The sequence below is a fragment of the Mastacembelus armatus genome, chromosome 23 (assembly GCF_900324485.2).
Source record: "Mastacembelus armatus chromosome 23, fMasArm1.2, whole genome shotgun sequence".
Taxonomy (NCBI): Eukaryota; Metazoa; Chordata; class Actinopteri; order Synbranchiformes; family Mastacembelidae; genus Mastacembelus; species Mastacembelus armatus.
Window position 1 is genome coordinate 8086285 of NC_046655.1, and position 16243 is coordinate 8102527.

Sequence of the window (16243 nt, forward strand, 5' to 3'; positions counted from 1 at the left end):
AGTCAAGCTTTTTCTCTTTCCTTTTTTTTTTTTTTTTTTTTTTCTTTGGTGCAAAATTCTAGAGGGAAACCACACGCTGCTCCGCTCCGCGCTGCATGTGGTTGGAATTTACACAAGGCTGTAACTCCCTGTGTAGACGCACATATAGCCACACACAAAGACGCAGCAAATACGTACAACAGTGTGTACAGTAAATTGTGCAGCAGTGCTGGATTCCTCGAGAGTTTGATAATCCTTTACAGGTTATTTTTCAAATCTGCGGAGTTGTCCGACTAATCTCACAGCTAACCCCTATTACCCCCAGTCCCATTTCATGGTTTAACTAAATAAAGAGCTGGCTGTCCATTCAGTGAACACGATTCATTTGATGGGCGGATGACTCTCCAGTTTCTTGCAATACAGAGATGGTCCAAGTGGGTACATTAGCCCTCCCTGGTAGAAGTGCCTGGCTCTTAGCTCTATCTGTTAAGCTACACTGGAATAATGGCACTGTGAGTACTTTTAAGTTATGGTGCATGGGACCACCAGCCGGTTACATAACAAAAGCATTAAGGAAGGTTTCTAAAATTAGCAAGTGAATGTTTTCTTTGCTGCAGAATTTATCAGCCTGTTAGGGAAAATCATGATGAACAGCAGAGTGCAGTGACCTTCCATAAACATGAGCTGCACAAATACAAACTGGAATTTCAAGCTCATACTCAACTCGAATTCAGGAATGAGATAAAGCTAACATGTAATAAATGCAATAATCCATTGCTTGTTCAGGAGTCAGGCAGTTACTGCATCTCATACACATATTCAGCCTTGAACTCAGTTCTGTCCATTCATACCTTCACATTTGCAATATTATGATTAATCAGTGGCTGACGCTGAACCCATATGTTCTAATTCATTATTGCAACTTATGTTTAAATAACTTATCCTGTAGCACTTACTAAGCTCACTCATTGCATTCATTCTTTGTCTAGACCTTTATCTTCAGTGTATGTCTAAGGAACAAAGGGATAAGGGGGAGTCATATGTCTAGTTAAACTTTGCAAAACTATTTTTTAAAAAGAGACAGGAATAATCCTTTGGCAGCTTTTATTACACGTTCTGCAACCTAATAGCCGTTTCACATCAAGATGGAAATAATCTGATGTAGCTTCTCTCCTAGCTGTGAGGGGATCCGATTTTTATCACCAAGAACTAAACTGGTTTGGTGCCAACCATACTTGCCAAAAAAACTTCTTGCACACTGAGTGTTGTGGCAGTAAGAATTGGGGTACTCTGGTTGCTTCCAGCTGCGTAATCTTTTCTGTGTAGACAGATCTGATGGTACAATATGAAGATTTCTATCCTACCTGTGCAGGGATAGAATCTGGCTCGGGCTCGTCCACTTGGACCTGCAGATCTCCGGTTGGTCCCGCGTCCCCGGCTCCTAATCCTGTCATGAGCGCAGCGTCCAAGCCAAGAAAATCTGCCTGGCTGCCTGTAAACTTAGAGCCAGGAGTAAAGGACGAACGGCTGGCTGGTCCTCAAATCTCGCTCTCTCTCTCTCTAGCTCTCCTTCTCTCCCTTTCTCTCCCTCTCCCTCCCCCCAGCTGTGTGCACTAAGTGATTGACTACTGCCTCTCTCTCTCTCCCTCTCCCCTCTTTGCTTTTCACACACTCAGTGGATTGCACTGTGTGTGTGAAGACAGACTGTGAGTTCAAGAAGAGCTGGTTCTTAGAGGAGCCACAATGCTGTGTCTGGTTTATCATTACAAACAGAAACCTGTAGGAGGGCTGCAACCCTGCACTTCCCCCCTCTGCTGAACCAATGGACTCCAGGATTTACTGCTAATTAGCCTGGTGGACTTGATGGGGGTTCTGGGTGACACAGAGGCAAAACAGTCACCCACCACTGTGTGGTGTCTCTGTGGTGTCATGCTCCCAGCAGAAGGCAGAACCCTTGGGGGTGTAAATCTTTGCTGGTTTATAGTAAAATAGTTTAATAGTAAATAGTAAAATAGCATCAGTCCACTTCCAACAGCTGCGTTTGATCACTGCTTTAATAGAAGGTTTCTCCTTTGATAAAAGTTTTATTACAATTCATTTTGTGGGCAATGTTTGCGGTTTTGAAAATAGTTAGCCACGTCATCATTTGTGTTGCATCTGTTTACAGCAGTGCAAGAGGTGCAATCACCCTCTTTTATACTGTTCTCTAATGTCCTGCTGCCTTTTTGTTTTAATGAGTTTGTTAACTGGGAATAAACACAGGTTTTTATTTCTCTAACAGCTTTTAAATGCTGCCTGCACTGAAAACTCCTTCTTTTAATATTGATCCTAAAGCATCTTTGTCTTAAATCACCCTTCCCTCCACAGATACAGACACAGCGTCCCCCTGCTGTCACTGTCACACCATACCAGCCTACACTCATCTCTCCAAACACTTTAATGGAGACAGTGTTGTATTTGCAGTCTTCCAGCCCCTGTGATTACATTCCTGCCAAGTTCTTAAACAGGTTCTGCGTCTCGTCTACCCGTGGTTGCTGGTCATTGTCAACGCATCACTTGTTTGTGGTTATGCTGCTAACTATTTTAATGTTTCTAGTGCAGGACCAATTTCTTAAAATGCTAAATACTGATACAAAGGCAGACACTGAAATGGATCTTAGCTCAATCTTTGAAAGAGTCAATAATGACATCTTTGACTAAGGGCATCATTTGGCCTTTCTTAGTCTGCACTTTGTTGATTCAAATTCTATTTTTTAAAAAAGTCAATAACCGTGTAACCGTTAGGCACCATAGTACATCACTATATTTATTTACACTATGAAGCAGTGAAGATTCCCTACCCTTTGTTGTTAACGTGAACCAACTGGCCTCTCTAACACAAAACAGCTCCCACAGGAATAGTTTTATCTGCTCATATGAGGCATTCTGTGTAATTTTGTAATGCCCGAGGGCAGTGATCCCAGATAGTAAACATATTCCTGCCAGTTCCTCTCTTCTCTTCGCTGGATCAACAGTGAGTGAAACAGCTCCATATTAGGACCACCATTCTGCACCATCTTAAGTGGACTGTTTACCGCTAAACACTTCAAACAGCTTGAGGGCACTTACACCAGCACAACTGTTTTCCTTTCAGCAGGAGGAGCTGGGATGGAGACTTGGGGAGTTTTTCTCCAAAAGCTTTAAAACAGTCAACCTGTCTGTTTAGCTGGACATACAGTAGTCACTCCCTAAAACATGAAAGCATCTACTTTACATGCACATCTGCAGAAGCATGCATGAGCGCGCATTTGTGTGTCCAGGAACGAGAAGGGCTGTCCATGTGCCAACCGCGCTGTGGTGCCAGAGTGGAGATGAAAGACGTGCACCTTGTTAAAATGCTTCAGAACCATATGTGACTTTTGAGCCAAATGCTTCCCTTTGAGACATTTCTGCAGCTCATATCTACTATATAAATGTCTAAAATCTTTGATAAAAATGTCAAAAATATCTATGCTAGATAACATATCAAGAAAACACCCAAAAACAAATTGCTGCATCGAAATTAATGGATTTCCTTGTGGGTATAATTCACCTAATTCTAATTGAACTGTATATTTTGGCGACTGGTTTGCAGTTAATCATAGCATGAAAAACTGCCCTGTATTCGTGCTGCATTTCCCATGAAATCAGAAAAACACTTTAAATCTAAATTAGCCCCAAATCCTTTAATTTCTCACTGCTCATAGTTCATTGCTTTCCCTGTAACTTACATATTATTTTAAAATAGTAAGACACCATCTCTTTCACTCACCATTAATGTGCTTTCCTTGTCTACCTGGCCACAATCCATGACAGGCTGGAAATGCATTGGAACAACACGTACATACAAACACATCCACACAGATGCCTCTATTTAGAAGAACCAGATGACCCCATATCGCCATCTGCTATAGCTATAAACTTAAATCCCATTAAATCAAAGCACCAGTCAGTCTACAGCACTGATTTAGTCCATCCTCTACAGGTAAAAATCGCTTTTTTTTTTCTTCTTATTAACACTTTACATCATGAAATCATGTCATTTTCTATTTCCCCATCTTTATTTTCTGTCATTTTCTTCTCACTATAGCATTTCTCACATTTATCTACTTCATTCTGTCTTGTTTCTTTTCTATTATTTCCTTATGTAATGTTCCTTATGGAAAAAATCACTGAATTGTCTTGAAATCTTCATACGTGCAGTGTCTGTTACAATTTTTCTCTGGGTATAATAGTGGATTAAAGAATCATAACATACTGTATGTTGTGTGGGAGCGAACAAATAAGAGACAAATACATCTAAATAGGTGTCAACGACAATATCTGCCTGTAGTCTAATGCACTGGAAGGACAAAAAATGGCTTAACTCGTAACTGTTTAGATTAATAATGACCATTAATCCAAACTAACAGGAGAGTTGGAAGGGAGACTGTTTGAGGGCTGTCAAAACAGCTAAATGAAACCCATCATTCTGAGTAATCTTTCTGTTGTGCAACACAACTGGAATTTTAACCTTTGCTTGACAATAAGTACCTAAAATGAGCGTAAAATGGATCCTTAAAAAATTATAATGCTGTTATGATTCCCTGCACTTCCTCTTTCAGGTTTTATTTCAGTTCTGCTTTTGTTTTGGTTTGTGCTTTTTACCTTCCCCAGTTAGCTCCACCCAGTCTCACCTGTTTCGCATCTTGTATAATCAATCAGCTTGTCTGTGTTCACATTGTGCCAGGTTGAAATGGTCTTTTATGATTCTTCATCGGTTTCTCTGTTTATCCCAGTTACGGACCTGTTTCCTCACTCAGACCGACCCTGCTCATCCTTTGTTCTGATGACTGGATTTACTTGAGAATGGACGACGCTTCTGTGTCATCATCTGGTCAGTAACCTGTTTCTAAAGTTCTGTCTGCTTGACCTGTGTATGGACTCTAAGCTCATCCTGGTTTTGGTTATTTGGTTTGCCCTCATCCAAGCTGATTGTCTGGCCTGCCTGTTTAGTGTTGAATGGTTTCTGTCCTAGCAGTCCTGATCAAGTTTGTTCCTTACTCCTGCTTACTTGTTGCCCAGAAGTCAGTCTCCTGCAGCTTAACTTTTAGCTAATTAAATGTGCATAGTTAAGCATTTACCACCAAAGAGCCAGATATTTCCCTCAGGAGACAAGGAAAAGAGCTATAAAGAAGAATGATAATTTGACTTGCTTCCATAGGGTAGTCAAAAACTCAATTTAATTGTCACATGTTGTTTATGATAGGTGTGTTGATATCAGCTGCATTTAAGCTGTCAAGTCAACCACTTCATTATTCTGATCTCCTGGTTCTAATCACCGTATCCTGTTTGAGACTTACCACTATCACTGCACAGCCTGCCTCCCTAATGTGATACGAATGAATAACAAGCCATAGGGGAGAATGTCTTATCTGTCTCCCTGTGCCGAGAGAAGTTTTTCTCTCAGTTCCAACAGTGATAAAATAATGCTGAATAAGAAAAAGCTCATATTTCTCATAATATCATACTACTACAGCTTTGGGGGAGTACTGGGGGCAGAGAGGACTGACTGCTTACAAATGTTACACAGGAAATTTCTAACCAGTCTCCAGCTTTATGTAACTTTAGCTGCTGAACATTACCTACTGTGCAGTGATTTCTAAACTGAAACAGCACCCGACTAGTCAAACCCTGCCTGTAACCCTTAGCAGACCAAACAACAACAAAAAAAAAAAAAACCTACAATGGAGTCACATTAAACGAGAGGCCACAGAGCTGTTCTCCCAATGAGGAGTGCACAGTGAGGTCACCAGGACAAGTTATCCAGCAGCGGAAATTTCCCCTGCCAAGAAAACGGTTGTCCGAGGAAGTGCAGTGTTTTCAGTGACTGGAAGATGTATTCATGTACTGAAAAACACATTTACATATAAAGTTTGGCTGCACTGCCAAGTCTGGGGGAGCTTACTTAAGAAGACTAACAGAAAGGGATCTGTTACACGGTGGGGTGTAAAAGTCCTAGGTGATCGGTTTATTCGTAACTGAGTGTTCCTGGGAAATAAAGTTAAGTCACTTTTTTCTGTATGTGTCATAAGTTATAGCCAGTTTAGTCATCTGTCTCTTGTTACCTCTATCAGAGATGGAAGCAGATCAAGTTGGAACACTGACAGCAGAGTCGTATTAAACTTAATTGCAAATGTTTGGAATTTAAAAAGTTGTATTTCTTATCTCTTCTATGTTGTAAAACTAAGAAGAAATTGGTATTTGTAAGACCTCAACACATGAAGCTGACCCAGATAGAAACACAAAAGGAAGTTGCTAATCTAAAAGAAAATCTGTGCACTTTTTAATCACTTATGAAAATGTTCTGTTTAAAGTATATAGGTTAGCTAGTTACCCTATGTGATGAAACATTGATTTTAATTTTAAACGAGCTCACTCACTGTAGTGTAAAATAATTCATAGTACTACTAATTCCACTGTGAATCAACACCTCATTGTGTAGCTCTATGCAGCTTTCGGAGGACTGCTTTGGGAAGCTGTTGTGGAAATGGCTGTCCTTTTTTTTTTTTTTTTTTTTTTTTAACTCTCTCTCGTCCTCTTCATAGACACTATCTCAGACAAGCTGAATGTGCACTGAGCCCTAACGCAGGTGTCAATAGAAGAAAGGGGGAGAGAGCTGTGTTTGCCAATTACCTGTCTGCACTGACTGACGTCTCTCCACTGACTTTAAAAATCTGATGGTTTCTGTGGCTCAGTCTCTAAGAAATATCCCATCTACCCCTGCTACTTTATTACACTGTTGCATGCAGAGTAAATCCACATGAATGCATACTGGAAAGAATGAATGCAACCTCTTGACAGTTTCTTCCAAGTATGTAGGCTTTGTGGATTCTTTACCTCCTCTGCTCCACTGCAGCTGAAGATGATGGATTTTTAAGTTGATGGAGTCTATATGAAGAATATCAGGGGGAAAAAACTTTCCAATGGCTACATTTTCTTTATCCCATAGCTCACACTGAGCCAATTTTCTCCTCAATTTATCCATAACTATTTTTACTTTTAGATATATATATATACACAGTTTATTCAGTTTGGTACTTATCACCTACTTGTTTCCAGTGTTTTGTTGCTAAGGTATTCTGTGTTGGGGGTTAAGAGGATTTGGCTATCTCTAAACCTGGCCAGGAAAGAGCAGTGTGGTACAGAGTATTCAGTACCTACAGATGTGTGCTCTGGCAATGACTTGTCCTGTGTTTTAAGTTGAATTTGGTTCTGTTACTTTAAGAATCCTCAACCCAAGACCTCTAATTAATACTTCAGTGTCCCACCGGTTTTTGAGGTAGTGGCCCAGATCATTAGCCATTAAATGGAAATCCTTAACTTCTCCCCTCCAAAGAGCAAATTTAATTTAACAGAGAAAATGTCTATTATGTTACATAATTTGAGGAGTCAGTAAAATAGATCTTGTGACCCATTAGGAGAGACAGAAACATAAACCATTTGATTAAGCTTCCATGGCACAACAGATGGAAAATGTTGTATCTTAAGCAGAATTTAAATTATACACGAATATAAAATATTTAAATGCTACGTAACAGAAAGAATACACGTAACTAATTGGGTTTTGGAAAGCAAAAAAGAGCTGTATTGTTTTGAATGTTAAAATTTAAGAGAACTGGGTGGTGTTTAGCTGGAAAAGGGGCCCTTTGATAATTGCAAAACAAAGATTGAAAATGCTTTAGGAGTCAGTTTAAAAGCCTTCCTTTCCCAAACAAAGAGGAGTCATGTCTTATTTACTCTAATATGTACTCCAGATGGCTGGTCAAGGGGCCTGGAGAACAGTGGTGGGATCTGAGGCTGAAAATGTAAACCTTTTAATTTATAAGCCTTAATCATTCACTTTTTAAACAACATTCTCTGACACATGTTGCAGTAGCTCGTATCTGACAAAAATAGTCTCATTGCTTAAATTGAAGACTGTTTTTAGTAAAGACGGAGCTCAGCCTGAGGGAGCCTGTGATTTACAATGTCAATTTTCAAGTTGGGTTAGTAATGGAAAGAATGACTTTCAAATACAAGTAACTGAAATGAGCTTCCTTTTTATTTAGTCTTTGGTGTAAAAGGTGAGCCAGCGTTTGATAGGTTTTCCTTGTAGCTGTCATTTGGAAGTAATGTAATAATAACATTACCATTTGCCCATTATACTCCATTCAAACCACTATTTCCTTGGTTCTGCCCAATTTCCAAACCGAATGTTTACTCAGAGATTGCTATTGTTCACAACATATTTGCATTTGACGATAGTTTTGTGTGTGAATAAATTGTCATGGATGCTGCTTTGCTTTCAGCTTGGAGAATAGGATAAGCTTGTTTGAGGAATTTACTTGATTTAATTTCTCATAATACGCAGGAAAAATACTTTATGTGCAGAAACACATCAGCGTTTGAATTGTTAGGGGTTAATGAAAGTTTGAATTTGATACAAGCGTGTATTTATTAGTAGGGATCAGTGATATTGGCATGTGCACTAATGACAACTAGAGGTTAGAAAGGTTTCACGACTCAGGAAATAATGAATAACATCTGTGAACTGTTTATATGTTGACTAAATACTCTTCATCCTCATACAGCAGTAGCTGGCCATGAGATTGAGTATAGTCATCTATTATATGTGTTTATAGAAATGTTTTTTAAGGAGAAAGTTGAGTTTTAGCATGTTATTTACAAGAAGATCCACCTGCTTCCCCTCTTTAGTTGCTGCAGGAATTACAGCTGTCTTTTTTTTTTTTTTTTTTTTTTTTTTTTTTTTGCTCTTTGATAAAATTTGCCTTTACAATTTTAATTTCAACTCGCAGAGAAAACACTTTGACTGATGAAACCAACTTGAGGAAGAGCCCACTTCATCTATCTTTAACCTGCTCTCCAAATAGACACCAGTCTCAGTGTGCCTTAACTGCTTTTGCAGCTGGCTTTGCAAGTAAAATATAACATCCATTTAATAGCACGTTTCTTTAATTGGATCTTTTATGTACTCGCTAGGTTTCTCTCAAAGGTAGTAGTCTGAGATCTAATAACAGCACCATAAACATCAGTGGCTAATAGGGGCTGTGTCACATTGGTTTGATGCAGTGCCACTCTATGCACCATTTATTAATATCACAAGCTGTTTATGGCAGCAGCACAAAAGTGCACCAGCATATATGCTCAGGCTCATGCACATTTCTAATTTTCTTAACTGTGATCTTTCCCCTGGTGTAACCCTGCCTAACTTCAGTCATAGCTTAAATTTACTGCAGTTGCAGGCAGGCATATTTAATCATTGAAAATAGCCTTTGAACATAGTCATCTGATATGAATGTCCTTTGTTAATTGCCAAGTGAGAACATTTCAGAACACTATTAAAAAAAACTGATGACAACAAGCATGGAATAATCAGTAGTTACACGTATGCGATAACTTAGGACTTACTGTGTCAGTAATGTAGTAGATTCATCATATTTTCTGTCAGGATGTCTGACAAAGCCAAACTGGATATTGGATATTGAACGTTTGCTGTCTCCTGCATTCTGCAGTCACTCTTTTTTGCTTTTTCACATCCGAGCCTTTACCAAAACCTTCTCATTCAGCCCACATCCCTTGTGCCCACCACACCTTTCTTACCTTTCTCCTCTCTCACCCTGTCGGCCAATTTGACTTCCTGCTCTTTAATAAGACCAAACATCTGTGTGCTGTCACACCTGAATTCGACACAGCTGTTTAATTTGATTTGACCTATTAAACTGACAGTAATGTCAGCCATTATTTCAAATTAGAGACTGTCAAAACTGTTACGGACAATGTTGTTTCAGCAATAACTATGCAATATGTTCACATTCTGTAATTGAGTCTCTACCACTGTTTTTCAAGGTCTCAACAAGTCAAAACATGAAGAAAAACTGCGATGAATGATCCTGTTGATGATCCTTAACAGCTGAATGAGGGTTCAGAGTTCACCAAAAAGCCTGTAGCAGACCCCTGCAGCTGCATATCCTCACCATGATCACAGTCTGCTGATCCTCACATTTAGCGATCACACGTGTTAACTTATTGACTCAGTCACAAAGTAAATGTGTCATTAGTTATGTTTTAAACACCGTCTTAAACTTTTATTTATTTATTTGTCAACTTAGCTCTTGCTGGCCATCTATCTCATCTGGTTTGGTGGCAGGGCTGTGCTCTCTGGTTTTCATCACTTCAGGCCTCACTCAGTTAAGCCACTGAAGTCTGGACGCATCAGGAATGGGTGTTACTGCCCTAAGGCTATGTCACTGTGGGGGGTCAGTATCCACAGGGAGTTTCACTCAGACCAGGCAGACAGAGAGAGACTGAGTCATGACCTGCTTTAGTGAAGTAGCCTCACAACAGACAGTTTGGTCTCTTCCTCTGTTCTTTTTTCCCTTCCTCTGTTCTTTATTTGCTTCCTTAACTACATAGATGTTTTCAAGAGAGTCAAATTAAGTCTTTCATGAATTAAGAGCTTAATTGTACTTTGAAGGTCAGATATTTGCATCATTGTAGATGTATAGTCCTTTCCCCTTCCACCTCAATCTGAGCTCTCTATGCTGTAATTTTGGTTTTTGGGGTGTATTCTACTTCCTGAAGACTAAGCAGAAAACTCTTCATACTACGCAGATACAGTTACGGCCTGTTCCTGACCACAAACAGGGGCGGGGGGGGACACATAAAAATAAGTTGTGGATACAGCGTATCGTGCAATATAAATGAACTGTGCCTTCTTCAAGATGGCACCACCAACCATGGAAAATTACAGTGTGTCTCTGAGGTTTGTACATTGAGTCAACTAGAAAATAAAACAAAGGAAAGTAGTAGTTTGATGGCTTTGGATGCAAAGTAATCAAAATTGGGCTTAATGATAGAGAAGATTGCTGGTTGAAAACTTAGTAGGAAAAGTAAAAGAATTTGACCATAAAAGATTTTAACTGCACATTATTGAACAGATGTGTTTAAAGTTAAGGTTCTTGTTTATTATGTTTCACATTGTAGTTTCTTTGAGCACATCGTTTTGGTTTTCTGGCCTGCAACTTTAAAGTTCTGGATCAACCTCATTAGATCTCGGTGTTGATTTACTGCTGCTTTAGTCTTCTCAGGATTTGATGTAGATCAAAATGCAGCTAACAAAGTGAACAGACTGAGACTCCAAATAGGTACTAATGTCACTCTGCATCTGTTGGATGTGCTTATTCATTCTTCGTGTCTATCTCAGGTGACAATTAAATGGTGTGTTCACACTGTATTTTCAACTGGCCTCCTAGTGGCCAGAATTATTATTTCAGGTATACAATTTTAACAATCATCCCTTGATGTTCTTGGTCCAGTAAAAGTCAGTGGACTATTTAATGTTACTCTACTGAAAATCCCCTTAACAAACCGTATTACTTAGTTTAATAAGAGGCATTACTCTTTAATGTGCTGAACACACATAAACATATTTCTGTAACACTGAACACAAGTTTTCCAATATGGTTTTTCAATAGGAGCTTAATATAGCCTCTCCAGAAATATAAAATCTATGTTTTTTTTCCCCCTAGAGCTTTTGCCATTATCGTTTATTAGTGGTGATGAATGACAATATTTACCAGATGTGGTGTGTGTAATAAAAAGGAAAGAGATCCAGACTAAAGTAGGCCAGACGGACAAAGTGAAATTGAAAAAGAAAATGGGAGATGATTTGTCTCCTGGATATTCCATGATCTTGACCAGCTTAACCGGAGACGGCAGCATTTACAAGTCTGTGGCTGTCCCTCCCTGGATCTGTGGGGAACGCACACACATTAACACACATGCAGTACATACTCGCAGTCAAACGTGTATGTAAATGAGAGGGTATCTTCACGATCTGGTCGACAGATGAAGCTAATTATTTCCAGCCTTTCAAAGAGGCAATGTTTAACTCCCAGAGAAATCACATTATACTACACAGACACACATCAGTCTTTCCTTCATTGTTTCTTTCTTTCTCACCAAACGTTCCAGTGTCACCAGAAACAAAGGTTAACAGTCCCCAAAAAGGGCTCAGCTACATGTTTGTAAGTAGTAAAATCTTCTCTGATGTGATGAAACATTTCATTTTCCAATGAAGTTCTTTTGTTTTTTTTTTATTTCTTATATTATAGTATGTAAAGATATAAAAACATAAAACATATTAAGGAAAGGAAGTGATTCTTTACTAGAGCAATAAATGTCTAAAAAAGTAACCAGAACCATTTGTTGGATTTATAATGCCTAGAACTGTATATGCTTTTATATGGCTTTATGTAAAAGTATAGCTGTCAAATAATTGGGGTATAAAATGCAATTATACCACACAAAATAGTGCACTGCAATGCAAATCAACTCTTTAAACTCAATATCTTTTATTGGTGCACTTCTTTTGATCTTCTTCTGAATTATGTCTAAAAATGTCATATTTGTATCTTAGATTTTTTGGAAGATTCCAAACTCCCAAATGTATGTTTTCTATTTTACTGCATCATGTTAGGCAGAGAAAGGTGGTATATTCTAAATCAAACCGAAAGATGTTTATGTTCTAAAATGTGAGTCTGTCTCTGGGAGAATCAAGTCAAGCCGACTGATCCTTTTGCTGAAGCACAGAATAACAACCTGACCTGTTTAATTGGATTCAACCACTGACCTGTATTCTACTGTAATTTAGTCCCAAACATTTTATCATCAGCTCAATGTATTTTTTATGGAAAACAGTTAAACAGATAAAGGACTCTTTATCGTTCCCTCAGTGACAACAGAAAGATGGTGTTAGTTATACTCTAATCCCCCAGGACATTTGCACGGTGTCCTTAGATAAGTTCCACCTCAGAGGTCATGAGAGGTCACATACCTGAAATCAGTGAACTGAAGCCCCTAGTTTTCAGTCATTTCTGTTTTATATCTTTAAAGGTATAAAAGATTAACTTATAAACAGTCAGATCTCTCAATCTAAATAAGTCTAGTATTTGGTACAGCATGGTTATCTAAAGACTTTTAGGATAAAAACCACTTTGTTTACCACTCATGGCTCCACTTTGTTTTACAATGATTTTATTGGACATCTCTGTTGCTCAGGCTACCCACAGATGATCAGTTACTTATTGGACGTGAAATGCTCTGCTTCTTTAAGTGTATAAGGTTTTGTGAGGAATGTGCAGCAGCTCTGTAAAATGTCCATGACAACCACATCAAAGATACAGAGATAGGAAGACGCCTTTCAAGTGGTTTGGCTTCCTCATTAGGGCAAGTATTCTTAGTAAATCCATTTATCAATTGAACAGGTTGTTCCAATAAAACTTTATTAGTATGTACTTCTTGACCTTTATTGTACATTGTCTTCTCCTTCTCCCTCTTCCCGCTTTTAAGACGTATTGTAAGGATACCATAAGATGACCATAAAATACTATAAAATGTACATATTTTAATTCCGTAATTGGCATTAGCTGTAGACGTTCTGAATGAGGGAAGGTATGAAAACATTACCTCATCCCAGAGGCCTGCACTGGCAGATCTCTATTCTCAAGAGCATCATACTGTATGCTGCATTTAACATCAGCTGAAAAATAAGCCCCTAAAAACAAATGTGCTCAAACACACACATACCATTTGTAGACTAGGTGTTGAATAGGATTCCATCGTTGAAAAATAGAGCAGTTTAGCCTAGTCTAGTACTGGAGTCCCACTTCACAGCATTGCAAAAAGCTGAGATGTTCAGTTGTGCATTTCTTGTTTTCATGAAGTAACTGTACATGTTGATTATCATGTTTAGCTGCAGGCTCACAGGTCAGTTAAGTAGAAGCATCTAGTTAACTGAAATGTACGGTTATTTTGCATCAAGTCTAGTGTTTTTCTCTTTTTATTTTTAATTCAGGCCTTATGGTTAAAGGGAATTGTATCTTTAACACAGATAAATCTGTGTAAAGATAAATATATATGGCATATTGCATGATGTAATCCAGTATTTGAGTGAAAATGACAAACTGTATCTGTCTAATATAATCTTCATAAGATTCAACAAAACACGGCAAAATGCAACCTGACACAATATAAAATTATACAACATGCTAGGACATTTTGTTATATTACCTAATGCCAAACAAAGTTGTGCACATTTTTGGAAAAACTGACTCATTACTGAAAACAGTCCAGTACATATGATTGTTTTCTTTGTGTCTTGGAGAATGAAGTGAGTCAGAAGAGTCCAAGCCGTAGGGGGTCTTACAGTCTGCATTACAGTAAAAGAGTTTTCCTGGGAAGTCCACTGACACACTACAGAACAATGCTTTGGATATAGCAGTTCTATGTTTCTGTGATTTATATCTTTAGTAGAGCACTAAACAGATTTCATGGTAAAAAAAAAATTTAAATATTATGCCAACTAATCAATATAAAGTTTGATTAGAATGAGGACAATGAGGAGTTAGATTAGGTTTCATCTTTCTATTCCTCAGCTTAACTAATCATATCTTGTACCATTTCAACCTATTCTACTTTTTTGAATATGAGGAGAAACTGAAGGACGTGCATTTGGTTTTAGAAGTATACAAATAATTAATCCGAGCCGCCACGTAAAAGCTGGTTTCAAGGTCTTAAGTGACGTTAAACATCTGTTTATAAGCTGTTTCCAGATGCTTTGTCTGAATGACAAGAGACATTGTAACAGCAGGTTAGGTGCGTGGAAAAATAACACTGCAAACAGTGTGTGTATGTGTGCGCACCCGTGCGTGCGCTTGTGTGTTAAGACAGTCTCCCAAAATCCAGCTGCACATGAAAGAGAGAAAGCTGGAGGTGGCAGGGGTTGTAAAATTACCTCAAAACTCCAAATTGCATTTGTTGACTACAATACAGCAGTAAAGCAGACATTTGGGTACTGCACCTTGGGTGTACAGTAGCTTTTCCAAACGCCTGCTTTGTATATGGACTGAGAAACAAAACAAATACTAGAAGGATATAGCAGTGACAGCTGTGGTTGCTCTGTTAACTGTGTGATTTTAGCTTATTAGTAAATTCAGCACCTCTGGACTATTGACACTAAGTGATAAATCCTGAAGACAAGTTACACCTCACCAAAGGTGGAAATATATTGTAGAAGATAAATTATTCCCCTACAAATCAATTTATAGCCACTATAATTTATTTATTTATTTTTTAAACTCCATGAAATGAAAATGTAAAATCTGGAGTGTAGGCATCTACTCATCTACCATACACACACTGCAATGTCAGTTTTCAGCCCTGCTAACTGCCCTTTTGGCAGATTCATGCATCATTATCATCTGTTGTAGACTGAATTATGGCAAAAACAAATTAAGCCAACGATTTTGGTGGGAAGATATGATGGAACAGAGTTTTATAGCACATATGGCCAGTTTGACTGGAATAAAGTGCACAGCGACATTAGAATGGTGCACATCATGTCCGTGCGTATGACTCCACATCAAATAGCAAAATTTCAGAATCAGTTTATTGCACATACTCTTACAGTTTTTAGTTTATCTTTGAGAAAGTAGCTGTAAGACTGGGCTAATGTGTTTGTTAGCCAAAGATGGTTATAGGGGCATGTGAAGGAGCAGATTTTCATCATAAAATAAACAGGAGGCTGCCTGGATTCAGAAGTTACCATATCCAGACTGTTGGAGAGGATTCAAGGTTAATTTGAAAACCTGGCTTCCGCCAAAAACATTAATCCCAAAGCACTAGGTAGTTTGTTCAGACTTAACGAGGGGTGGTAAAATTGGGTCTACATAATTAACAGGTTTAGTCACTTTAAAGTCTATTTGCTCTTCCCCTCCTTAACTCTCAACCCATTTTCATTCAGATTTGCCAACAATGTAGAAAATACAAAACAGCATTCGTACTTCAAAAGTTTATCATTGTAAGTAATAAAGCTGTTGTATCACCGTTTTCTATAACCAAAGTCAAACCATGATAAAATGCCAAATAAAACTGCAATTGCTCAAGTCATATCAGTTGTTGACTTTCTGACCAAAAATAGTGAATCGCCTCTGCCAACATCCAAAGTGTAAGGGATTAGACGATTCGTTGGTCAGATATGATTAATGTGAACAAAGCCATGCAGTTAAACCCAAAATGGTCTAGGCTGTATGTGTATGCATGCATTAATATAAAATGTCGGGAGGGTTTATGTACAGTTTTTGTGTTTGTGCATTGTTTATGTGTGACGCTGTGAGAGCTTTTGTGTATGAATTTACAGAAAGGT

The 16243-nt window shown here is 38.4% G+C and overlaps 1 protein-coding gene across 2 annotated transcripts in view; it reads left to right on the forward strand.

Annotated features, from left to right (window-relative positions):
- Positions 1–358: 358 nt before the first annotated feature.
- The window catches only part of ccdc146 (coiled-coil domain containing 146), a 57381-nt gene continuing 41496 nt past the window's right edge, over positions 359–16243 (forward strand). For both annotated transcript variants that reach the window (XM_026326367.2, XM_026326366.1), the window contains exons 1-2: positions 359–491; positions 4776–4873. In XM_026326367.2, coding sequence (XP_026182152.1) covers positions 484–491; positions 4776–4873 — 106 coding nt within the window. In that variant the 5' untranslated portion in view covers positions 359–483. The remainder of the gene's footprint in view (positions 492–4775; positions 4874–16243) is intronic.